Source organism: Zalophus californianus, chromosome 6 (assembly GCF_009762305.2).
Source record: "Zalophus californianus isolate mZalCal1 chromosome 6, mZalCal1.pri.v2, whole genome shotgun sequence".
In the NCBI taxonomy this organism is placed as follows: Eukaryota; Metazoa; Chordata; class Mammalia; order Carnivora; family Otariidae; genus Zalophus; species Zalophus californianus.
In genome coordinates this window covers 131,475,409-131,499,165 of record NC_045600.1, presented here as the reverse complement: position 1 = coordinate 131,499,165, position 23,757 = coordinate 131,475,409, and the positions used below count along the sequence as shown (strand labels likewise).

The 23,757-nt window shown below is 50.4% G+C and overlaps 1 protein-coding gene across 2 annotated transcripts; it reads left to right on the top strand.

Moving 5' to 3' along the window:
• The first annotated feature begins 1,259 nt into the window (after positions 1–1,259).
• Positions 1,260–14,149, top strand: NR2F2 (nuclear receptor subfamily 2 group F member 2). Of its 2 annotated transcripts, none has more exons than XM_027570441.2 (3): positions 1,260–1,887; positions 9,708–10,235; positions 13,022–14,149. In XM_027570441.2, the coding sequence occupies exons 1-3, from the start codon at positions 1,845–1,847 to the stop codon at positions 13,294–13,296; spliced, it is 846 nt and encodes a 281-aa protein (XP_027426242.1). In that variant the 5' UTR covers positions 1,260–1,844; the 3' UTR covers positions 13,297–14,149. The 2 variants fall into 2 exon arrangements, with proteins under 2 accessions (XP_027426242.1, XP_027426241.1); XM_027570440.2 differs by lacking the exon at positions 1,260–1,887 and adding an exon at positions 7,181–8,112.
• Positions 14,150–23,757: the final 9,608 nt, after the last annotated feature.

The window sequence follows — 23,757 nt, the reverse complement described above, 5'->3', positions numbered from 1 at the left end:
TCTTTTCTTGCAATGAACTGCCCTAGCCACCTCTGAAGGAAGGAACTTAAGTTGTCAGGGCAGCATCGCTGGGTTGCGGTGAGTTGTCCTCCATAAGGAACCCGAATGCCAGGTTATCCGACAGGCGCCCAGGCTGGGGAAGGCTGTCATCGATCAGACCTGGCAGGGAAGGGAGGGGGGAGAAGAGGAGAGAGGAGGGCAGGGGAGGGGAGAGGCTGGGCAGTGATCACCTTCACCTGCCCTGAGCCCAGCCCCCCTGTTGAACTATCCCTCGACCTCCTGCCGGGGTTAAAGGGGGCGGGGGCAGAAGGGAGGGGGCACCCCACCCCAGTTACACAAGTGGCCTCCTTCTATAAGAGAATGAGTTCACCACCTCCCCAGAGAAGCTTCACCATCCATCCACTCAATATAACTGATGAGACAAACCACAAGGAAAAACTTCTGTAGCCCATATTTATGGTATTAATGAATAGTTAAAAAAAGATTTACACTTCTTATGATCAATATTCTGAGTTATTTCCCTCAAAGTATATAATTACAGTGTCTTCAGAGTTTTCATCATTGTTTGAGGTGGCAAAACCATTTGTAATTTTCATTAGCCAGTAAACATGTAATTAACATTCAGCACTGTGTTTAACTTAATTCCTGTTTAAGACAAGGACAAGAAGCAGCCGAAGAGCGTTCGTTCCATTTGTCAAGTCTGACATACATCTTACCATAACAGTTTCCTAAAATAAAAGATCCGTGTTTCCCCATTATTCTTCTCTTAAAACAAAACAAAAAAATCCATTAGTTAAAACTGTGTTAAAACTGCAAGAGGCAACATAGTTTATTCTCAATTTTGTCTAGTTACTGTATTCCTGCTTCCTTTTTTCATTTGGGAGGGTGGGTGAAGGGAGGGGGTTAATTAAGCATTCATTATTTGAAGACTTGAAATTGGGAACCCCTCCCCCCAAAAGAAATAGGTTTCTTCCTCAGGAAAGTTCTAGAATGGGAACTGGAAAAGGGGGGCATCTGCAGGGGACAGGGAAAAATCACTTGGGGGGACACAAGTTAAAAGTAGAAAAATGAGGATTCCAACGGATTCCTAGAAAAAATGTTGCCCTCCTGTTTCAAGTTCTATCTTTGATCCAGGGTGAGGGGAGCCTGTCTGCCAGTCTGCTAGGCTGCTGCTTTTTCCCCCCTCCTCTCCCACCTCTGTTTTTTTCCAACTTGCTTTAGGATTAGCCTCCATCCCTCTCGACCCCAAACAGTGGAATTTGGCTGTGCCTCGGGTCGTCTTGCTTTGCAATATCGCCTATAGTTGTTGGCGGTTTTCTGCTGAGGCTGAGCCGTTTGCTCCAGCCTCCGACTAAACTCATTAAGTTGGGAGATTTTTTTCAATTGGACGGGTGTTTTTAAAGTCTCGTCTTTCCAGCCCCAAACAAGGTGTAACAACGCACTCTTCCTTCTAAGGAATGAGATGAGAGACAAGGATCACTCCAGACATCTCCTACCTACGGTTTGGGGTTTTTTTTCTTAAAGGCGAGGCTTGCATTCCTCAGCAGCTATGTACAAAGCTCCCTGAAACCTCGTCTCTCTAAAGTTAGTGTGCAGGGTTTTCCAAGGCTGAGAACGCCTAATACATGGGGAAGCACTTCCTTGAGGTGGAAGATCTCTCCCTTCACCTTTCCTCTTTTTCCCTGAAGGCTAGTGCCTACTTTTTATCAGTTTGCACAATCGCTTAGATAAACACCGAGGAGGAGATTCTCTTTAATTATCAAAGACACATCTTTTCAGGGGGCCAACAAAGCGTTTATTTCACCCGCCAAACTAAAGGAGAGTTATTCCAGTTTAGAAGGAAGATGCAAGCGGTTTGGGACCTTGAACAAGGCAAATATGGTTTTGGTATGTTTACTTACAGTATTTTTTCTCTCTTTCTCTCCTTTCTCACTTTTTTCCTTGTGCTGTGTGGGGCTGGGGATGACTTGGGGCTTTTCAAAATATCGGTTTGCTAACGTGTATGAAATGCCTAGGACTGTGGTTTCAGAGGTTTGGGGAGGGGGGCAGTCAATTCAATGCATTGCCATATTTTATTACATGTGTGTGATAGGAGAGGTGGTGGAGGGGGGAAGAGGGGGAAAATACAATTGCAAAGCTGCCAAAATATGATTAAACCGAAGCGTAAAGACTGCGGTGCCTCCCCATCTCCTCGTCCTGTCTCCTCAAACTCATTTTCTTCGATAGAGCAAAACTAAAAGCCAGTCCTATAAGCGTGCTTTTTTTTTTCCCCCAAGCAACAGACGACTCGGTTTTCTAGCAAAGGAGCTGCGAGGCTCGCACTAAGTATCAGAATTTACTGTTCGATTTGCCTCTGCGCTTCATTTTGCAACCTTGTGCAACTGACAGCCAGCCAGGCAGGGAGGGAGGAAAGCTCTGCCCGGCGCCCTCGGCCGCGGCTCGGGGAGGCGAGCGCTCGGTTAAAGCTAGGAGGAGAATCGCGACGAGAAGGGTACTCACCATCGGGCGGGGTGGTGGAGCTGGCGTGCGGATTTCAGGCAAACGTTTACCTTTTTGCTGTCTATTGCAACCGCGTCGGGCTGACTTAAGAAGCAATTCTGTGCTCTGTCCAGAACGTTCAAGGAACGGTTCCTCATTTTTAAAAAGCCAGCGAGAGAGACGACAGAGACAGAGAAAGAAAAAGAGAGGAGGGGGTGAGGGGGACGCACATAAACCCAGTTCAGGGGGAAAAAAAAAAAAAAAAACCATCACCTCTCCGCCAGTGACTCGGGAAACGCAGAGGTGGCGAGATCCGAGTCCGGTCCAACCAAGCTAGAGCCAATTAATTTTAAATCCTGAAGAATTATTCAGATTAAAATGTACAGAAGTTTCATTCTCCTATGCCTACGTGAGCTCAAAGTCGTTTCCCTTTAAGAGCTCCTTTTCTTTTAAAGTTGAATTTTAGGCAGCGAGGACTCTTACACTAGGGGGCAGACAGATACTGTACTTGCTCCAATCTTAAGCAATTTTTTCCCTCCCAGCATATGCTCTGATTTAGCACTGTAAATTTTTCAGAGGACCCAACTCTGACAGCCCCTGGTGATTTTCAAAGTACCACAAGCCAGTGGTTAAAAATTGCATTGACTTGGAAGTTCAGAGGGACACAATGGAAGCCCCTTTCCCTATTCATGGAGCTCCAGTGTGGTGGAAGAGAAAAACACACACGGACTAGATTGAGGGAAAGGAGGAATTCAATGAATCCTGGTGGACAGAACTGGTTTCTACTGAGTTCAGAGTTAAACTCGGCATTTGCTGGGGTCTGTATTCATATTGTGATTTAATTTGTGGAGAATTACAGCCATCAGGCCACTTTCTGCAAGAAAATCATATTCCTGGGTGGGTTTACTTTTCTTTTTTCTTTTTTTTTCACCAGAGTAAAACAAATGTTTTTCCAACTTTCTCCAGCTAAATTAAAGCTTGCCATTCCTCTCATTAAAATAAATTTACATCTACAATAAAAGACTGGGCTGGATTTTTTTTTTGAACAGTAACGACATATTGATATTTATCTGTTAGTGTTAAAGCTGTTTATTCAAGGGAAATGAGCATCTCTGAAGAAGACATTTTAAAATATTTCCCCTCTTTTTTTTTCTCAGTCTGCAGTCCTTTCTCTTCTTCTCTGCAGTAAAATTAACTATAATTGATAGGGTCATTTATTTATTTATTTGGATTTTTTGATAGCATCCCCATAACTGAATGAATCCTAAAATGCAGAGTGAAACACCTCTGACTTTCATGGCAGCCCTGTGGTCGTGTGCTTTAGCAGGCTTCAGTTCTGTAAGAAATTGGGAAATTCTTCATTTTAAAGCTGAGACCATCAGAGCGCACTTCAAATACTAAAAATCTCTAAGTGTACTGTGGAGGCTCTTCCTCCTCAAAAATTTCCCACTTCATGTCTGTAAAAGGTGATCTTGCTATGGAAGTGTCTGCACTCAAGAGGCGAGATTAAGATTTCCCTACAATCAATTATTCCCATCTTCTATGAAATTGAGATGGGTATGCCCATTAGATTTCCTATTTCAACACAGCCCCGCCACATCTCTGTTGAGTTTGCCCCTAGTCTACTGACATTTGTAGCATTAGGCAATCCCTTGAATCATAGGGGTTGAAAGGCAAGAAAAAAAAAAACAACCTTCTCTGAAATGATTTCTTTTCCATCCTTCTGTCCTCTTTAAGAGAAAGTTATATTGTGTCTCTAATCAACCTGAAATTCTCAGCCTGCCTTCTCTCTGTGGCAATCTCATTACACACCAGGTTTATGATAGTTCAGTGTCCACTATAGTTGGGTTGTGGGTTTTGTTTTTTTTTTTTTTTTTACAACTTTCAAATAATCCCAGCACCTGCAGCTTTAGTGAAATACGTGATTTCAGCGGAAAAGGGGTGAGGGCTAAGAAGCTTTCAGGAATGAAGTGTAAGGGGGGGGTTTCCTCCTTCCCTAAAAACTAGCCCCTAGTCTGTCTACAACTTCACTTAGTACCTTCCTTGGATTCTGCCTGTGTAAAGGGTACTGAATGCAAAGTGCACACCAGCACAGGTCAATTATATGTTTAGTTTATGGGGTTTTTTTAATCTTTCATCTCGTCGATTTTTTTGAACTATCAAGGATGCTTTCCTGTGGTCATTAATTTACCCTTTTTATGTGTCCATGTTTCCTGAAGCTTAGCGTGTTTTATGTCAAATATTTTAATTGTTCATAAACCTGGTTGGCTTACCAGTTTACGGCTTTTCTCGGTTCAAAAATGTGTATGATGGCGTCAGAATTTTGTTCCATAAATGTTGAATAATCACAACTCACTAACTTCTCATAATCAAACCGAAAGGTTACTGCGTTGAAATATAGTGTATTCTATGGGGGCAATTCTAGATGTTTGATGTTTAAAACCAAACACCCTGGAATTCAGAGACACATCCATGTTGATGATTTTAGCACATTGAGCAGAATGGCACAGGCTATGAAGTTGTTCTTATTGCAGTGAATCTCTTGAGATAGACTATGGCTTGTGTGTGGTTTTTGTGAGTTGTACTTGGTATTATTCCCAATTTGGAGCAGAATTTCTGGTTGTGTTTTAATGACTATATGGATGCTTAAAAGGAACTCGAGGAACAATGAAGTTCGTACTCAACTGGTCCATGACCTAGAAGCACAGTCACTGAAGTTTTTGTCTGTGTACATTGACAAATGTGCATCTGATACATGTGCGCTTACATGTGTGTACAGAGGGTATGCACAGGGGAGGTTGGCAGGCTGCTTCCGCTTGTCCATCAGCGGGCAGAACGGTCTATTCACCTCTCTCCACGATTGGGTGTGTGGCAGGACGTTGGCTTGTGAGCTAGCTATAACTAATGAGAGAGAATAAAGTTGAGGAAAATTGATTTTAATTGCGTCATGACAATGAGATGAAGTCTACTTGTGCTTCTCAGCATCCGAGAAGCTTTATTTGAGCAATTAAAATGTCAGGCCACATACCTGTGAAATGTTAACCCTACAAGGAAAAGATAGACGCTAAACGACTTTTTTTTCCCTCGAAAAGGGAAAAAAGAAATAAGCCACAAAACCAAGCAAGTGATCAGAGTTGATAAAGAGAAGGGTCTACCATCACCCGGATTTGACCAAATCTTTCGTTTGGTAAATGCCTCCAAGCTCGGTTCGCGGCACCTTCCTGCCCACCCCCCCACCCATTACCCCTCTGCAAAGAAACCGGGGAACTTTTCTCTTTCTCTGGCACTGTGGGCACAAAGATGCGCCTGGAGTCCCGGGTGGTGCGCGAGCGACGGATTTCGTGGCATCGCCAAGTTGCGGGAGGCGAAGTCCTCGACTTCATCCAAAGCCTCTCGCGGAGCCTTTAAGAGGCGTTGTGTGTGCGCGCCGCGCTCCTCTCCCCGCTGGGGCGGAAACCTCCGGTGCGGGGTGCGGAGAGCCCGGGGGCCGCGTGCCCGGGGCCGGCCCGGGCCCATCCCCCGCCTGGCGGTGGTGGCGGCGCGGCCGCCCCCTCCCCGCCCCCCTTGGCCCCCCGCGCCGCGGCCGCGACACCGCTCGCGCTAGGACCGGGCTGAGCCCGCGGCCGCCATGGCGGGGCCGCCGCGCTCCGGCCAATGACGACGAGGGGGCGGCGCGCGCGCGCCTGGCCAGGCCAACCCCGGCTGCTGCCTTATAAGGCGCGCCGTCACCATGGCAACGTGCGCTAAGTTGCAGCAGTCGTGTCAAAGTTCACTATATAGAGAGCTCAGTGAGCTGATCGCGGAGAAGCCACTTCTGCCAGCCCCGGCGCCTATAAATCGCATTCCCTCCCGCGCCCCCCTTTTTAGCATATTTGATCACTTTGATTCTCTGTTCTTTTCTCTCCGCGGTGTGTGTGTGCGTGCGCGCGTGTGTGTTTTCTTCTCCTCCTCCTCCTCTCCCCGAGTTGCCTCCTTTCTCCGGGTGCCGTGCTGCCTTTTTTCCTTCTTTCATTCTTTCTCTCCGTCTTTTTCTCCCCCCTCTGCGCACGAAGGATGTGCTTCTAGGTGGTGATCTGCCCTCCTCTCTCTCTTTTATCATTTCTCCCCCGCCGCCGGCGAGTTGACTCTTTCCCTATGTGTGTGAGGCGGCGGCGGCAGCAGCAGCAGCAGCGGCTCCGGCGGCGGCAGCAGCGGCAGCAGCGGCTTCAGCGGCGGCGGCGGCGCTAGACGCGGCGGCTCCGGGCCCGACCCGGCAGCTTCGGCGGCGGCGGCGGCGGCGGCTCCTGCGGCGGCGGCGGCCCGGGCGGCCCGCAGGGAGCGGCGAGCGGCCTCCATCCGGCGAAGGCGGGCGGCGGCGGCCGGAGCGAGCGAGGCGCGCGCCGGGCGCCCGTGGCAGGCGGCGGCGGCGGCGGCCCAGCGCCAGGACGACGCCGCGCAGCGCCCGACGCGGACCACTTTCATGCTGATTCCCCCGGACCCGGGCAGCGCTCCGGCCACTCCGCGGGCCGCCGGCCTCCGCCCCGGCCTGCCCGGCTCTCTGGGCGCGCCCGCGACCGGCGCCTCCGCTCTCCCAGTCCTCCTGATTTCGATGGCTTTCCTGAATGGCTGACTGTGGGCTGCCCTGGACTTGGCCCCCGGACAGTCGCCTCTCCTCCTCCTCCTCTTCCTCCTCCTCTTCCTCCTCCTACTCCAACTCCTCGGCACACCAGCTCTAAGAGCGAGAGAGTGAACGAGAGAGGGAGGGAGAGAGTGAGAGCGAGCGAGATCTTTGGAGAGATTTTTTTTTTTTTTTTTTTTTGCCTCCTACTTCTGTCTTGAAGCCAGACAATCGACTTGCAGCTCTCCCTCCCCTCCCTCTCTCTCCACGTTCTGCTCCCACTCTCTCCCCCCTGGCCCCTTCCCCTCCCCTCCGGGCGGAAAGCCCCCCGAAACCAACAAAGCTGAGCCGAGGGAAACAAACAAAACAAACACACCGGGCCAGACAAGCAATCGACAAAACTTTGCAAAAGCAGAAACAAAAAAGGAAAAACTAATCAACCTCAACCAACCAGCCCCCGAGCCACCCGGGGCGCCCTCCCGCGCCCTCTCGCACCCTCGCACACACAAAAGGCGGCGCGCCGGAGCCCGAGACCCGGGAGCCGCCGCCGCCCGCAGCCAGGGGAGCAGGAAGTCCGGACGCGGCCCCCATAGATATGGCAATGGTAGTCAGCACGTGGCGCGACCCCCAGGACGAGGTGCCCGGCTCGCAGGGCAGCCAGGCCTCGCAGGCGCCGCCTGTGCCCGGCCCGCCGCCCGGCGCCCCGCACACGCCACAGACGCCGGGCCAAGGGGGCCCGGCCAGCACGCCGGCCCAGACGGCGGCCGGTGGCCAGGGCGGCCCCGGCGGCCCGGGCGGCGACAAGCAGCAGCAGCAGCAGCACATCGAGTGCGTGGTGTGCGGGGACAAGTCGAGCGGCAAGCACTACGGCCAGTTCACGTGCGAGGGCTGCAAGAGCTTCTTCAAGCGCAGCGTGCGGAGGAACCTGAGCTACACGTGCCGCGCCAACCGGAACTGTCCCATCGACCAGCACCACCGCAACCAGTGCCAGTACTGCCGCCTCAAAAAGTGCCTCAAAGTGGGCATGAGACGGGAAGGTATCGGCCTCTCATTTCTCCCCCCTCCCCCCTCGCCTGGGGTCCCGGGGCCCTGGGTGCGTTTGGCTAGCCTGCTCTGGGTAAGGACGCAGAAGCCCCAAGCTCTTCTCTTCGTGTTGCAGCTGAAAGGGGTTTTATACTAGAATCAAGTTCTGCACTGGAACCCAGACCCCCAAATCCGCATGCTTTGGCCGACTGATTTCTTCCTCTACTTTCTCTTCGGGCTGTTTCATTTTCTTTGCATTGATTGCGAGTTCATTCGAGTTCGCCTTTCTGCGAGGGATGGGGTGTTGTCTGTTGTTTTAAAGCCTGGTTTACTTCTTTGCCTTTCCTCTCGATTTCTCTCTCTCTCTCTCTCTCCCTTGTTTTTCCTGCATGTTCAACATATGTCCCTCCTCCCCACCCCTCTCCCCAGCCCCCACCTTCTCAAAAAAAAAAAAAAAACCAACCTGAGATTGTACTTTTGTACAGGAGGTTCAAATTACAAATGGCAATTTTATGCACTTCGCCGTATTAACGCTGCTGCCCGGGCAGCGCTCATGTGACCCTCCGTGGATTAACATTCTGCTAAAAAAAAAAAAAAATACCTCTGTTTTCTTTTTTCCTTTCACTTTTGAAAGGAGGAGAGCGCGATAGGGAGCAGGGAAGGGTGGGCGAGGGGCCCTCAGCGGCTGCTTTCGCTCTGCGCGAGTTGGGTCTTTGTGATATAAAATTCGCCGAGCGCCGCGAGCCGTGCTCGGCCAATGGCGCGCTCGGCGCCGGGCGCGGGCTCCGGGCTAGGGCGAGCGAACGCCGGGCTTTCTTTGTGTTTCTGCGAGAGCGACTCTCCCGGTCCGGCGTCAGATAACAGCCTGAGCCCGAGCTTCGCCAGCTTTCCCCAGCCCTCTCGGGCCCTCCCCGGGCTGCGCCGGCGCCGGCCGCCTGCTCCCCCGCCTCTCCCCGGCTTCCTCTCGCCTCGGCCGGCCTCTCTCTCCGCCCTCTCTCTCCGTCTCTCTTTCTTCGCGCACACTGATTAGGCTGCCGCCAGACCTCGGCTTTCCGCTCGTCTCTCACCGGGGGGTTCCCCGCCGGGCTGGGGCTGGGTCTGCGGGGTTTGAGGGAGAATTGTTCCGGGCTAGCCGCAGGCCGTCTGGGGTGAACCCTTGTTTCTTTTGCAAAAGCGTCTCACCCTCCCCCCCCCCCAGGCTCGCCCCTCCCGCTCCCTCTCCTCCAATCAATAAGAAATATCAGCTGTTTAGCAGTAAAGAAGAATGATGCCCCCAGAATACTACATCCCGCCCACAGTGCCGGGGACCCCGAGGCAAAGTGGTCAATTCTGGGTCCTCGGCGGCCCAGCCCCGAGCGGGCCTCGGAGGCAAGTGTGCCGCTCAGGCCGCCAAAGCCTGCCTGGGTGGTGGCTTGAGGGGAGTGCTGCCGGGTTCCCGGCGACTTCCAGGTCTGTGGCCCTGGCGCGCCGGTGAGAGGGGCAGGCCTGCCCATTCCGGCGCGGCGCGGGGTCTGGGCCAGGTGGGGGTCGGGCTGGGGCAGACCCTGCCGGGGGAGCTGGGGAATGAAGCTGGTCATTAACTGCGGGGTGTCTCCTTTCCTCCCCGCAGCGGTGCAGAGGGGCAGGATGCCGCCCACCCAGCCAACCCACGGGCAGTTTGCGCTGACCAACGGGGACCCTCTCAACTGCCACTCGTACCTGTCCGGATATATTTCGCTGCTGCTGCGCGCCGAGCCCTATCCCACGTCGCGCTTCGGCAGCCAGTGCATGCAGCCCAACAACATCATGGGCATCGAGAACATTTGCGAACTGGCCGCGCGGATGCTCTTCAGCGCCGTCGAGTGGGCCCGGAACATCCCCTTCTTCCCTGACCTGCAGATCACCGACCAGGTGGCCCTGCTTCGCCTCACCTGGAGCGAGCTGTTCGTGCTGAATGCAGCACAGTGCTCCATGCCCCTCCACGTCGCCCCGCTCCTGGCCGCCGCCGGCCTACACGCCTCACCCATGTCCGCCGACCGAGTGGTCGCCTTTATGGACCACATACGGATCTTCCAAGAGCAAGTGGAGAAGCTCAAAGCGCTGCACGTCGACTCCGCCGAGTACAGCTGTCTCAAGGCCATAGTCCTGTTCACCTCAGGTAGGAAGGAGCCTTGCCCTCTCCTGCCCAAGGACTCCTAGCTCAGAGTTAGGACCCTCAGAACTTGGGAGTCCCCAGAGTGAGCCCAGCGTCCCCCTTGAAAGGCCAAACTGTTGAGTGCAAACTTGGAGTGGGAACTTTGTATAGGTGCTGGGCCTCGCCAGGCCCGTCCAGGGGACTAGAGAGGAAGGGTGGATTTCAGGAAAGTTGCTTCAGACACAGGCTCGAAAAATGGGCCATGGGAAAGCCTCTGGGGCCTGCCAGACTGGGATGCATGTTCCTGCTCCCTCCCTCAGCCCCGGCCTTCTGGGCGAGCTGAGCCTGTGCAGTCTCCCCTACCCCATGGCTCTCTCTCTGTCACCCTGGCTGAGCCTCCAGGAGATGCCTCTGAGCACTGGCGCTGTCCTGGCATCATCTCTTCAGGGGAAAGTTTGGCCCTGCAGGGGAAAAGTTTGTCTGCTAACCCAGTAGGAGTTGGAGCTCCAGGCAAATCCAACCTGAGGGCAGCAATTTTCTAAATCCTATTCTTATTAAAACAATGCAGATCTTACAGGAGAGGAGGAAGAGTTGTCAGGAAGGGGCAAGAGGAAGAAAGGGTCATCATAACTGTCCAGAATGTCTGCAAGGGGTGGAAGACTCTGGCCTCCTGCTTCCTCTGCCCAGGCAAACACTTAAGGCAATTTTCAAACAACCCAAAGTATATGCCAACTTGGGCTGCGTATATGAATGTTGCCAGAGATATAAAACCATCACTGACTGCATTATGAAATCTAATTAGTTTGTATATAGTTTAACCTGTGTGAGTAATAGATCTAATATTAATTAACTCTTGAGGCCAAACGATTTTTGAAGGTGTCTGGCTTTCCACTTTGGGCCACACCTGAGCCTTTTGGCTGCCTCCAGGCTGAGTTCAGCCTATCCCAAGTGGGTGGAAATCACCCCCTCCACACTCTTGGTCTAAGTTGTCAGCTGATCCCTTTGTCATGCCTGAGAGGGGAGAGGGGTTCCTAAGTCAGAATAACAAACATTTGGATGTTGGTAGGGCTTGGAACCTAGAAACTGCAGTTTCCACAGCTTGTAATCCGGACACTAGGAGAGCTGAGTAGTTCCTGTGGCAGACAAAAAGATCCACAATCTCTTCCTTATTGTTTGAAGGAAATCTGGGGACCCCAGTCATTAGCTCAATCGATTGCAGGTTCTGAGTCCTTAACCCACTGTCTGTTATACGTTGCTGTTTTTCACACATAACCCCCCCCCCCAACAGCCACCCCAAATTCTGCCTTTGAAAGTCCTTAGGTAATCAATTAAAGGGCAGTGTCTGGGCAAGGAAGAGCTCTATGGAGAGAGGCTTGGATCTGGAGTATTTTTCTCAGGGGAACTGTCATAACTAGAACATTTGCCTGATGCAAGTGTACAGGCAGGATATTCCCCTACCCCACAGCCACCTTCACCCCCATCCCACAACCCTGCTACACCCAGCCCAACATCCCAGATGATGGGGGTGTTGTTAATTTCTCGCTATCATTGTTAGCTCTTAGCCTTACCCTTGGTCTTTCAAGGAAAGAAATGCCTGATACTGTCGTAACAGTTTAATTTATTACTATTTGCAAAATGTAGAGGCCTATGTGGAGAATGCAAATCGCCTCACAAAGAGATAAAGGTCCCTCTTATCTGATTCATAGGGAGACACACAGTGTACCAATGCAGAGGGAGGGAGTCCTGTGCAAACAGATCTTTTAATTCCTGACCACAGACACCTATGCATTCTTTACATGCGGAGTCCTAGATACACACACGAGGAAATTGCATGTGTGTTCTGGTTCTTGGGTTGGAGGCAGTGGCAGCTGTTTTAAGGATTCACAATATGCATGTGTAGCCCCAGTCTTGTCTGGGGAACCCAAAAAGGTCAGGTCACAACCTGCACTGCCTTCACTGAGAAGCCTCTCTTTTCAAAGGCACTTATTGTATTTTTCCCATATCTGAGAAAGAGAAAAGTGTTTTCCTGAAGATAACAGGGAGGGGTTTCTTCTTGGAGGGACCTGGGTTTTTAAAAAATAAATAAATACATACATACATAAAGGGGGGTACGAGAAAAAGGGAGAGAGAAGAAAAGGGGGGAAAGAAACAGCGCAAATGAACAGAGAGATCACAGTTTGCATGGCTGCCCTTCAATAGGGCTGTACTGACAAGATCAGTTTTAAAGGGCCACTTAAATCAGTTTCAAAGACTGGAGAAAAATGAGTCGCCCTCTTTGGGGAGAATCTGAGGCTAGGTCATGGACGCCATTACTAGAGGCTGGGCCAGGTTGTTGCCCCCCCCCCCCCATATAATTATAAGCCAAACTATTATTTACAGAGGAGGAGGGGGAGGAGCCCTGGCAGTTTTGGTTTCATCTGTTTGTCTGTCTGTTTACTGACTTGAGCCAGATTTCATCCAATGCACTTGGCTTGGGCCTCCCAGTGCCCAAGTCTGAGGACTGGGACAGTGAAAGCCTGCAGTGCTCAGAGCTGTGTTTGACTTTAAGCAAATACGCCAGGATCGTCTCATGCTCTCCTTCCCCCCCACTCCGTCCCCGCCCCCCAGCCAGCTCCCCTCCGCCCAAGTTTTCAGTACAGAGAGGCATTTGCTTCAACTCCGGTTGGGGCAGTTTGACAGAGCCCTGTACACACACCTCATGTGACCCATTTCAAACCTCTTAATCTGATGACTGAATTCTTCTTCTTTTCCTTCTTCTTCTTCTTCTTTTTCTTCTTCTTCTTCTTTTTTTTTTTTTAACTTTCTTCCAGATGCCTGTGGTCTCTCTGATGTAGCCCATGTGGAAAGCTTGCAGGAAAAGTCCCAGTGTGCTTTGGAAGAATACGTTAGGAGCCAGTACCCCAACCAACCAACGCGATTCGGAAAGCTTTTGCTTCGCCTCCCTTCCCTCCGCACGGTCTCCTCCTCAGTCATAGAGCAATTGTTTTTCGTCCGTTTGGTAGGTAAAACCCCCATCGAAACCCTCATCCGGGATATGTTACTGTCCGGCAGCAGTTTTAACTGGCCGTATATGGCAATTCAATAAATAATAAATCAAAATAAGAAGGGGGAGTGAAACAGAGAGAAAGAAAAGGCAAAAGACTGGTTTGTTTGCTTAAATTCCTTCTGTTAAGAAAGGATATAAAAGGATGTTACAAGTTTGCTAAAAGAAGAGAGGGGAAGAATTTAATGGACTGTGAATTTCAAAAAAAAAGACTGTCAAATGAACTTTTACAGAATGCATTAAAAAAAAAAAACAAACTCCTGTGTCGGTCAGAACAACTTGCTACTTATCATTTTTGTATAAAAAGGAAATTAGTCTTTTTCTTTTTTTGGTAAAATTTTGAAAAATATTGCTAAAAGTGCATTTAAGGAGATTGGGAGAAAATTAGCAGAATGGAGAAAGTAAGTCTTTTTTTTTTTCCAAATTATTAATTGTCCTGTGTCTATGTACCTCTAGCTGTTCTTTTTTGTACTTTCCTGGTTCCAAACCAGTTTATTCTGTGGTTCTATAATAAGTTTTGATATAATCTTGGCTTCTTAAAAACTGTGTATCCTTAAAATATATGTTCTGCAAGAATTAAAACTGAGTCCATGAAAATATCATAGGAAGACATAAAACTTTAAAAGGCAACTCAAAGATGATGGAAACGCACTTACAAGTGGTGACCAAAAATTTTAGGTGAAGTTGAGCACTCTTAATTTGAAACTGGAGGAACCACATACAACACTTAACTTCCCCATCCCTGCCCTCCCCCCAAAAAAGACACCATGACAAACCTAGCTTTTTAAAAATATTTTAAGAAAGAGAATGAACTGTGGAATTTATTGGCAGCCAAGGAATGTGTCCAAGACACATGCTGAGGTTTTGAATAAAAAGTGAACTTTTGTAATTTGAATTGGGTCCCGCTTAGTTCTTGAATTGTTACGAAAATCCTATATCTGTTTGTATATTTGCAAACCCTTTGTATTATAATTGTTGATATTTTCCCTTTTTAAAAAAATACCATTGAAATCAGCATGACAAAATAACACTGTTGGCACTTATAGGTAACGTGATTGATTCAGTATCTTAGAGTTTACAGTTTGTGTTTTAAAAAAACTGAAGGTTTTTTTTTTAAGTGCAACATTTCTGTATACTGTAAAAGTTATAATAACTGAACTGTTTGGTCGAGTCTTTGTGTGTTATATTCCAAGGAAAATTGAAAGTATTCAGAAATTAAAATATTATTTGATATCTGAAATCTGCTTGGCTGTCCCCACTCACTGTCTTTCTCATCCAGAAGAGCCCCTGTGAGCTCTCGCTGAGCCGGGCCGGGGGTCCATTTGTTTACTCCCCTCAGTCAGTTTGTTCAAAGGTGGACTAGTGTATTTGCCTGTTTAATTTGGGTGTGTGTGTGGGGGGGGAGAAGCTGAAGTTAATGGTTTATCTATGGTTTAGGAAGTGCCATACTGATATAGTAAACCACCCCCATTCACCTTAATCCTCCTTTTAATTAAAAATGGATTTTCCAGGAAAAAAAAGGCCCTTATATTTGTCACACTTAAGTGCCTGCTTAGGGAAGGTATTGTGGAAAGTATTAGAAATCTTGAGATCAGTATCTATTTTATGATCAGAAAAAAATACTGTTTTGTACATTTCTGACAGTTAAGCAAAAGACAGTTCTAGCAAGCTAATCACAGCATTGTAAATAGAGGGCAGTTGTTTGCAGTGAGTTTTTTCTTAAGTAGGTGTGATTTTTAAAAATACTCTGTGGTTCTCATCTAGCTTGGTTGTTGAGAGGATTTCAAATTCAGTGATATAGCTTAGAGCGCTGAAGGGTCTGTTTTTAGTGTATATATGATAACTTGCCGTTGGCCTGCCTTTCCCCTCCCCCCTTTACGTTCATTCTGTGAGAGCATGACCACAGGTCAAGGGAGTCTTTTCCACTGGAGTTATGTACATAAAAACACATCGACATTTTGACATTTCGGATTGTGTAGATACAATCTGTACTGCTCTTGGGATCCTTTGTCCTTAGAAGCCAAATTAAGAAAAAGAAGAGAAAGAAAAAAGGAAGGAAACTTTACAGGGTGTGCTGATTTGGAAGTAGTAACTATTTTGTTTTGGAGCTTTTTTTTTTTCCCTCCTCTGTCTCTTTTCCTGGTTTGAAGGAAGCTCAGTGTGTGGGAGCTTGCAATTTTGTTCTTATTGAGGCTTTCCAGCACCACCACCCCCACCATACTTCACTATGTTGTGGTTTAATTTGAAAAGCGGGTGGGTAGGGGAGGCGGAAGAAAAGGGATCATTTTGTAAAGTGTATTAAACTTTGATACTCAGTTCCAGTCAATACATGTAGACCAGAAAAATCTGATTTGTGCATCTGAGCAGAGTCCTTCATCTGACCCCCAGCTTCTTTCTGTAGATATATACATACATAAATATAAGTATGTTCTTAGGGCAGAATATCGCTGACCTTTTAGCTCGAGGTTTGTCGGTTGTTTATTTTCTCCTCTTGCAAGTGCTATCCATGTGTGTGTGAAGTTTCTCTAATAAGTAAAACACAGGCCCTTTTCCTTGTTTGTTTTGTGTTAGTTTATTGTAAACAGCCATTTGTTGTAAATTATTATTGGCATTAAATTATAATTTATGATTTTCAAAGCAAAAGACAGTCCCTGTTTTATTATGCTTTAAGCATGTGTTCTAGTCATTGGAAATCTCTCTCTCACTCTCTGAGTTTCAGCAATGAGTTTGGGGTCTGCAAGGCAGAAAAACAGGACCCAAAATTTTTCAAACGGTTAAAACAAAACCCCTTGTATATGTTTAGAGTGGCCGGAGGAGGATCTGTTTAGAGTCTTGAGTTTGGTTTAAGTTTATTGCATTTAAAGAAAGTTTTTCTTTTCACGCTGAGTTAGAACAAAAGATCTTTGCTGCAACTGAACTGGACAAAAGACGAGGGCTGGGACCCAGCGAGTGCGTTCTGTGTGAAATTGACGAGATCTTTAAAAAAGCTGCTAAACATGGCGACTCTTTCCCTTTAAGTGTCTCTTTTTCCTTGCTTTTTTTTTTTTTTTTTTCCATCTGATCTGAGCTCGCTTTATTTCTTTTCCCAACCCGCTCCTCCTCCCTCCTCTTGGCGCTCGGGGGTGTGAGAGAACCCAGTTAGACGCGAAATGCAACAATAGTCCGAGGAGAGAGAGAGGGGCGATCGCTGCTTCTCGCCACTTTCAAACAAACCTGGGGGAAGACTGAGCTGGGGGTGTGTGTGTGGTGGGGGGGGGGGGCGGAATGTAGCCCGTTCGCTCGGCTCGCGGTCGCCCTGCCTCGGCCTTTCAGCATTAGTTCTCTCTGGGCCGCGAGAGGCTGGGGCTCAAAGTTAGCGGGCGACGTCCGGGGCTGGTTCTGCGGAGACGGCTGCGTTTGCATCCGGCTGGCTTGCAGGGACGGGGGCTTGGAGTTGGCAACAGCTGCGGAAAAGTGCCTGCCCCCCCCCAGCCCCCGCCCCCCACTTACGTGCGGCGGAATTCCGCCAGCGCCCCCGTAAAGTCCGGGGTGCCGGGCGCGCGGAGCTGCACTCCCTGGATGTGCACGAAGCGGCGACAGGCGGGGGGCGGAGGCGGGGGGCGGTCAGGGGGAGCTCGAGCGTGTGAAACTCTGCCTCGAAGCTCGCTTTTGACTTGGTCCTATGAGCTGAGCCAACATGGCGTCTCCCATTGCACCGCGAGCGCCGGGCTGCCAGGCACTGCAGGGCCGGGTAATAGAAAACACATTGGTTACCAAAAAGAAAAAAAAAAAGACGGGGGGCGGCTAAAGGCCATTCCATCTGCAGGCAGAAAACCCTCTTTTAAACTTGCTGGCGAGTGAGTGCGGTCCTCGATTATTCTGTAATTAAAGCAGCAGAATTCGCAGGGAAAATACTGGTAACGCAGTATCCCCTTCTCTCTCTTGCCCCCTCCCCGCCCCGTATAATTATTAGGAGAGTTTATTTCATGTCTCCCTTCCCAACAGGAGCCAAATTAGAAAAAGCAAAAGTCTGTATCCTCAAAGCATCTTAAATGTTTGAATGGTATAGGGGGAGGGGGAGAGGCCAGTATTTACAGACCTGGTCAGTGCTCGCGCTCATTAATGCAGGGGCTGCGCCGGGGTTTGTGCGGGCCGGGTCCAGCTGGGGGGGGGGGCGGGGAGTGGAGGCTGGGCTGCGAACCCCGCCGGGCGTGGGCAGAACTTGCTGTTTGCCTGTCAAAGTTAAAGCAAACGTGGCTTTCCTGGCGGAGGGCTGGCTTGGGGGCGCGCAGCGGCCGAGAGCGGGTTCCGGGCGGGTGGTCGCAGGCCCTAGAAATGTGGGAGCCTGCGTGGACGGCGCCCCTGGCAGGAGTGCGCCCGCAGCGGAGGATCCCCTTTCTTTAATAGGTTTGAGCAGGCGAGGCCGGCCGTGGGACAGACTTGGCCTCCCAGAGAGGGTCTTCAGGGGGCCTCTGGAGAGACAGTGGATTGGCCCTGGCCGAGCTCTCAGCGGATGGGGGGATCGCCGGTTACGTCCAATTCCAGCCCCTGCCCGGGCCTGGAGACCCCTACCCTCAGCCGCCTGGGAGGGAAGCGAGGTACTCTCCGAATTCCGGGCCTCGTCAAGATTTATTGAAGTTGGGTTTTAAAAACGTGCTTCAGATGATTTTTCCCATTTTCTCAGATTTCAAAGGCTCCCTGCAGTGCGGCTGCCTAATTAATGGTGAAATTCAACTAAATCTAATTATGCAGTAATTTTAAAGCAGTTAGTGCTGGGCGTTGGTTTGTAATAGGACCCCAGTTTTTTAAAGTTTGCTTACTGTGTTGGTTTAGGGGAAAGCCATCTTTTGTATGGCAAAGAAAGACGGGGAAATAGTTTTGCTGCATGAACCGGAGGGCTGAGCACCGCCCCCACCCCCTCACCTCCATTCCCATCCCTGTCTCCTGTCCGATCTCTCTCTCTCTCTCTCTCTCTCTCTCTCTCTCTCTCTCTCTCTCTCGCCCTCTCTCAAGCTCAAGCTCAAAAGCTGAGCGAGGTGCTCACCCAGCAAAGAGACCCATTTTCATAGCCAAAGGGGAAAGAGATAATTTTTCATAAGGAGACACAAAGGGGCTTGGTATCTGCTCTCCTGGACCCATCTGTAAGGGCCCGAAAACAGGGAAGGGACTCTCATCTTCTCTAATAGAGAACAGATTTCCTCCCCTTAACATCCATTGTCATTAAGGCGAAAAGCTGACTCTTGGAGTTATAAATCTTATCGTCCTTCTGATAACACACTTGTAATAAGTTAGCGTCCTATTCAAAGTGAATTGTAAAACTGCCTCATTTAATATGGCATCTGTGTCATTAAAACTTTTATTATTTTTTTCCCCCTCGTGTCTTGCAGGCCTGGCATTCCGTCGAGCTCTGAGGTACCTATTGGGCCTCTGGGGTAGGGCCAAGGGGGAGAAAGGTGTGAGAGATGGGCTGCCTGGTTTCAGCCTCTGGATCTTAGTCTGGGGTGAGAGACCCCTGAGGCAGAGAGGGCCTGGGGGGGGGGTGCTGTGTCTCCCTTTCCCATCCCCCGGAGCGGCCCCCTTAGAAATGACGTTCCTTGAAAGAAACATGCTTGTGATTAGCTAAGCAAACACATCTGCTTTCGGAGTTGGGCCTTCGTTAATTAGCTGAACAAAGGGCCGTTTTGCTTTTTACCTTTTGCTGGGGGAGAGTGTGTTATTTCAGGAGTGTCGCGGGCCCTCCTCTTTTCAATTGCAGCCACGACGTTAATTTTATTGGGATTACTGATGGGAAATGAGGTGGCGCAGGCTTCCGAGAGGAAAAGCTTGATCATTACCCCCTTTGGAACTATATTTTTCCACCAACCTCCTGCTCGTGAGAAGGGGGTGGGGGGGGTAAACTGCGCAGCAAGTTCAGAGCAATTGGAATCAGGCTCGCGGTACGCTGATCTCGGGTGACAGAGCGTGTGTTGGAGCTGAACTCTATAATTTGCGCTTCTGTTCCTTTATTAGCCCTGGACAACGAACTAATGAGCTTTGGCCCAGCACAGTGTCACTTGTATTTATTTTCTTATGGCAACTTTGAGATAGCGGAAGTGTTCCTTACCAAGAGTCAGGGAGGGCCGGGAGTCCTGACCGCTGCCTTCCTGGCCCAGGTCGGTGGCTGCGTCCCAGGGGAGTGAGGGCACTCGCAGAACTGATGGAGCTTGGTGACTGGGCCTTTAGATGAGGCCTTGAGGGCGCTCAGGAAGGCGTTAGGCCCTTTTGAGGCCCAGGCATTCCTGCAGGCCCAGCTCCTGAGGTTGAGGTCAAGGGAAGCAGGGCAAGTCCGGGGCAGGTCTCCAGGCATGAGGTGGTCGAGGTGCAAAGGTGGCCTGTAGCCCTCCTGGTGCAGGAAGGAGGAGGGATCCAGGGGCATGACTAAGTCAGGCCAAGGAACCCTTGGAGCAGCAAGGATATCGTGCCCCGTGGCCACGGGGACTGCTTTGTGCTGAAAGGAAGCCTGGTTCAGCTGTCTGGCTAACTGTTTTGGAGGATGAGAGGATGCTTTAAGGGAACGCTTAGGGTCCTGAAGTGCGGAGGCTCCTCTCCCCCTAGTTTGGCTGCTCCAGGCAGGCTCAGTTGGAGAGGCCTGGAATAAAGTAAAGGAGGTGTGGGGGGTGGGGACAGAAGGGGGTCGACGGAGGCAGCTCAAACATCCGTTGTACCCTGGTAGAGAGAAAAGGAGCTCCCCCCGCCCCGACGCTGCCAAGCGCGTGGGGGAGGGGGGCGCCAGGGAAGGGGAAGCCCAGGGAACTGCCAAGCGAGCGGGGACTTCTCCGCTCCGCAGCCCGCGACTTCCTGTGGCTCTTGTCTTGCTCCCTGCTGGGCAGCCTTTGCTAATAACGCCCAGGCTCTGTGCCCCCGCCCGCCCCATCTCTCCTCGCCTCTCCTCGCTTTATCCCTCTGCCTTACTACCCCCTCCCCACCTCTTCCTTCCTTCCTGCAAATGGGTGTTAACGTGGGTCTTTATGTTCTGTCTATAACTAGGATGTAATCACGCGCCCCATGCCTCTCTCTAAAAGCATTTAATAAATGTCTATTAAAGCGCTACAAATGTAAGATGAATTTAGTGGTGTGGCTGCCTCCCTGATTCCGAACGGTAATGATGGATTTATCAACGGGGATTCGCCTTTAGCACAGCGAGGGAGGTTTACTCAGCAAATATGTCGGCGAGCACCCACCCAAATACAATCATTTGACCCCCCGCGGGCGCTAGCCGCTTCACCCTTTCTGCCGGGCCAGTGCTGAGCAGGGAAGACCAGAGGGGCATCGCCCCTCTCCTGGCCTCTTACCCCCTCCTCTGTCTCCTCTCGGCCTTCAGGTCTCCTGGCAGGCGTGGGGGACCTGGCATGGAGGTTTGGAGGTGGGGAGCTGGTGGTGACTGTGTTAGATCACACGATGGAGTGTGGGCTGTCTTGAATTTGCCGGGAGACATCAGTGAGTGCTCTCCTGACCCTCTTGGTTTTGAAGGGGTGGCAGTTGTTTCAGTCTGCGAGTGGGCTCTTGAGTACACTGACTTGGACCAAATCTTAGGTCACGGGATCCTCGCTGGATCCGCAGCCCAGCCCTGGGCACTATTCTAGGGGAGGCAGCTCCAAGACCTCGGGCCCCAGGCCCTCAGGGAGGCCCCAGTGTGCCCAGAGCGGGTGCCCAGCACACCCACGTTCCTTGGGCTCCCTGAACCCTGCCAATCCAAAGCAGAGGCGGCTGTAATCCAAGGTTACCATGTAGGCTCCAAGGTGGGGGTGCAAAACTCCCAAGTCTCTTCCGCTAAACAGATCAGGCTTCTCTCCCACCTGCCCCAGCAGAGCCCACCTGGCCATTTTCAAGTTTTTGTGGCCGTGGATTTTTAGAATTTGGTTTGGACTGTGATCGTTAACACACACAGCCCCAGTGACCACCACTTCTTTCTTTTTGTCTTTTTCTTTTCGAGGGGGAGGAAAGTGCTAGCCTGTTCCATCAAGCCCAGTTCGCATTTGCTTTGGCCTCTGATTTCTCTTTCTTCTTTGGAAATTTCATTGAGATGTCTCTGTACTTCGCTTGTCAGTTATCTTTGTTCCTTTTAAATAAAGGGCTTTTAAATGGACTTATTGCTCCCAGCGTGGGTTCCTCTCTCTAAATGTTAGAAAATTGTGCCATCTACCCGCTATGCCGAGTACTGTCACACTCGGAGACCTCGGGGACCTCCGGGCCGGCTTCAATGCTGCCGTGTCAGGGGCCGCCGGCAGCAGGAGGAGGGGGCGGCTCACGTGGATTTTTACAGATCTCCGCCTGCAGCCAGCCCGCGTGGCCACGCCAGGGCACGGCCCGCAACCGGCGCGGCCACCAGCTTGATGGCGGCTTCGAACTTGGCGGCAGTGGCTGATCTCCGACCGAAGCGCAGGCGTGGTTGGGACCCTTCTCTTCTCGGAGATGCCCCGGGCCCGGGAGGGGCGGCGCGGGGACTGGTTTAGACGGAACAGCCGCTGGGGGTCGGGAAGAGCGGAGGACAATGGGGAGGGGAGGCTGCCGGGGAGGGGCACGGGGCGATTTCGTGGCGCAGCTTTGGGGAGCTCCTGCCCGCCTCCAGTTCTCCCTCTCCCTCGGGAGAAGCCGGGATGAGGCCGGAGGAGAACGACGGCCGCCGCCGAGTGGCTTCCCAGACTCGGGGAGAGAGAGGAGAGCTCGGGCGAGGCAGTTTGGCTGCAACTTTCAGCTCCGTTTCCCAGGCTAGAGAGATTTCTGCTGTCTTTTGGAAGGCCAGAACTTGCTTTCCTTTAGGGCAGTGTGGTTTAGATGGACCGCGTTTGAACAAGTCAGATGGCTGATGTGGGGTCTCCTCACCCCGACCCCTCCTCTGCAAAACGTCCCTCCTGCAACCGCAGGTTCTTTTTTGAATGAGTTAAAATGGATTAACAGTTTAGATTTTATTACGTGGCTACCTCTCTCAGATGGCTTCTTATTTTTTTTTTTAACCCATTAGGAATATTAGCTAAGATTTCCAAGTGTCAGCTGGGTATTTATGCTTGTGGGGGAAAAAAAATTCTCCGATACGGTTTATGACTTTTATTACATGTTTCACACTGTTCGAGAAATGGAGTTTTAAGCAACATACAATTAAATCTATATTGCTCTTTGGAGAAGGGCCAAGGAACTCGACAATCAATTAGTTTAGATCTTTTTGATACTTGTTGCTAAAATCAAAGTGTAAAACTACAACCTCAAGGTATAGCTGCTCCCTCATTTTCCCTAAGGTCACGGAGCCACCACCACATAGGAAATGGCAGTTGCTTTTTCTTCTTCCCCAAGTTGTTTTTCCTGATCATTCTGCATAGATTAGTCTTTAAAGAATCAGGCTGTTTTCTGTTTTCCTTCTTTTTCTCCCTCTTACTGCAGTCTCTCATCTGTCTTTCCATCCAGATTTTGTTTTTAAAAAATACATTTGTATTATTTGCAAAATGAATTTTCCATTCACCCTCTCTCTCACCGCCCCCCCCGCCCAACACTAAGAAGGGAAACTGCATTTAATAACCACAATAATACAGTGGTTTCTAGACAAAGCAAAATTATATTCTTTATAACCACAACAGGATGGGGGTGGGGGGATTCTCTCTCTCTTATCTCTGTCTCTTTAAGCAGCTTAGGAAGTATAATCTCTGCCATTGACAGAAACTGCTTCCTTCTTGAAGATGCCACCATTCCCACCTCCCTGGCTCTCTCTGGGCAAATCCCCTCCACTGCCTGGCAGGCATTTGCTTGCCCTTGGTCCTGATCAGGGCTGGGGGTGGGCCTATGGAGATTCCAGGGCTCAGGGGAAAGCTTCAGGGTCCTGCCCACCTGTACTGGGCAACTGAGGCAAGGCTGATTCCAAGTTCCAAAGAGAGACTTGCTAATTTATTAAGTAATTCTCACTTCCCCTCACCTTCTCCCTATAGCCACCCAGGTTCCTAAAAGGATGGGGGAGGGGTCTGGAACTACACATCTATCCCCCCCATTTCCTTTTCCTCTTTCCAGTCCTCCCCCTCCCCCTACCCCTTCACCAGCCTCATCACTAATTTAAAAACCCTGTGGCTTTGGGACTGAGCAGGCCAGTCATTGAACTGTCAATCTCCACCAGGATGGAATGTCTAGAATATCCTCTCTTCTCCAAAAACAGGTTCTAAACCAAGTGAAGCGATTGGGCAGAGTGCCCTTAACCTCCCTCCAGAAGCCTTCCTTTTCCTCCCAAGGAATGAGGACCCCAGGGACTGGAGGGACCTTTGCCTCCCCCCCAGTGCTGTGGGCCCGTTAGGTCGCCTTCGACCTCGCCGTTTGCCCATCCATATGCCACTGTCCTAATTGTAAAGAAGGTCTGGGAAACATTTTCTCTGCGCTAATTTTATATTTCCCCTTTCCCCCTTGCAACATTAAACATAATTTTGCGCTGTCACTGTCACTAAGACTGTGGTTTGTTGATGTCTCTACTTGGAAACACGACCCCTTCGCCTCCAACAGGGAGTCCTCCCC

Bases quoted from the DNA above. Each gene is read 5' to 3' on its own strand.
- NR2F2 (XM_027570440.2), top strand. From the start codon at position 7,671: ATGGCAATGGTAGTCAGCACGTGGCGCGACCCCCAGGACGAGGTGCCC. The intron at 8,113-9,707 runs GTATCGGCCTCT...TCCTCCCCGCAG, and splicing joins AGTGGGCATGAGACGGGAAG to CGGTGCAGAGGGGCAGGATG. The intron at 10,236-13,021 runs GTAGGAAGGAGC...ACTTTCTTCCAG, and splicing joins CATAGTCCTGTTCACCTCAG to ATGCCTGTGGTCTCTCTGAT.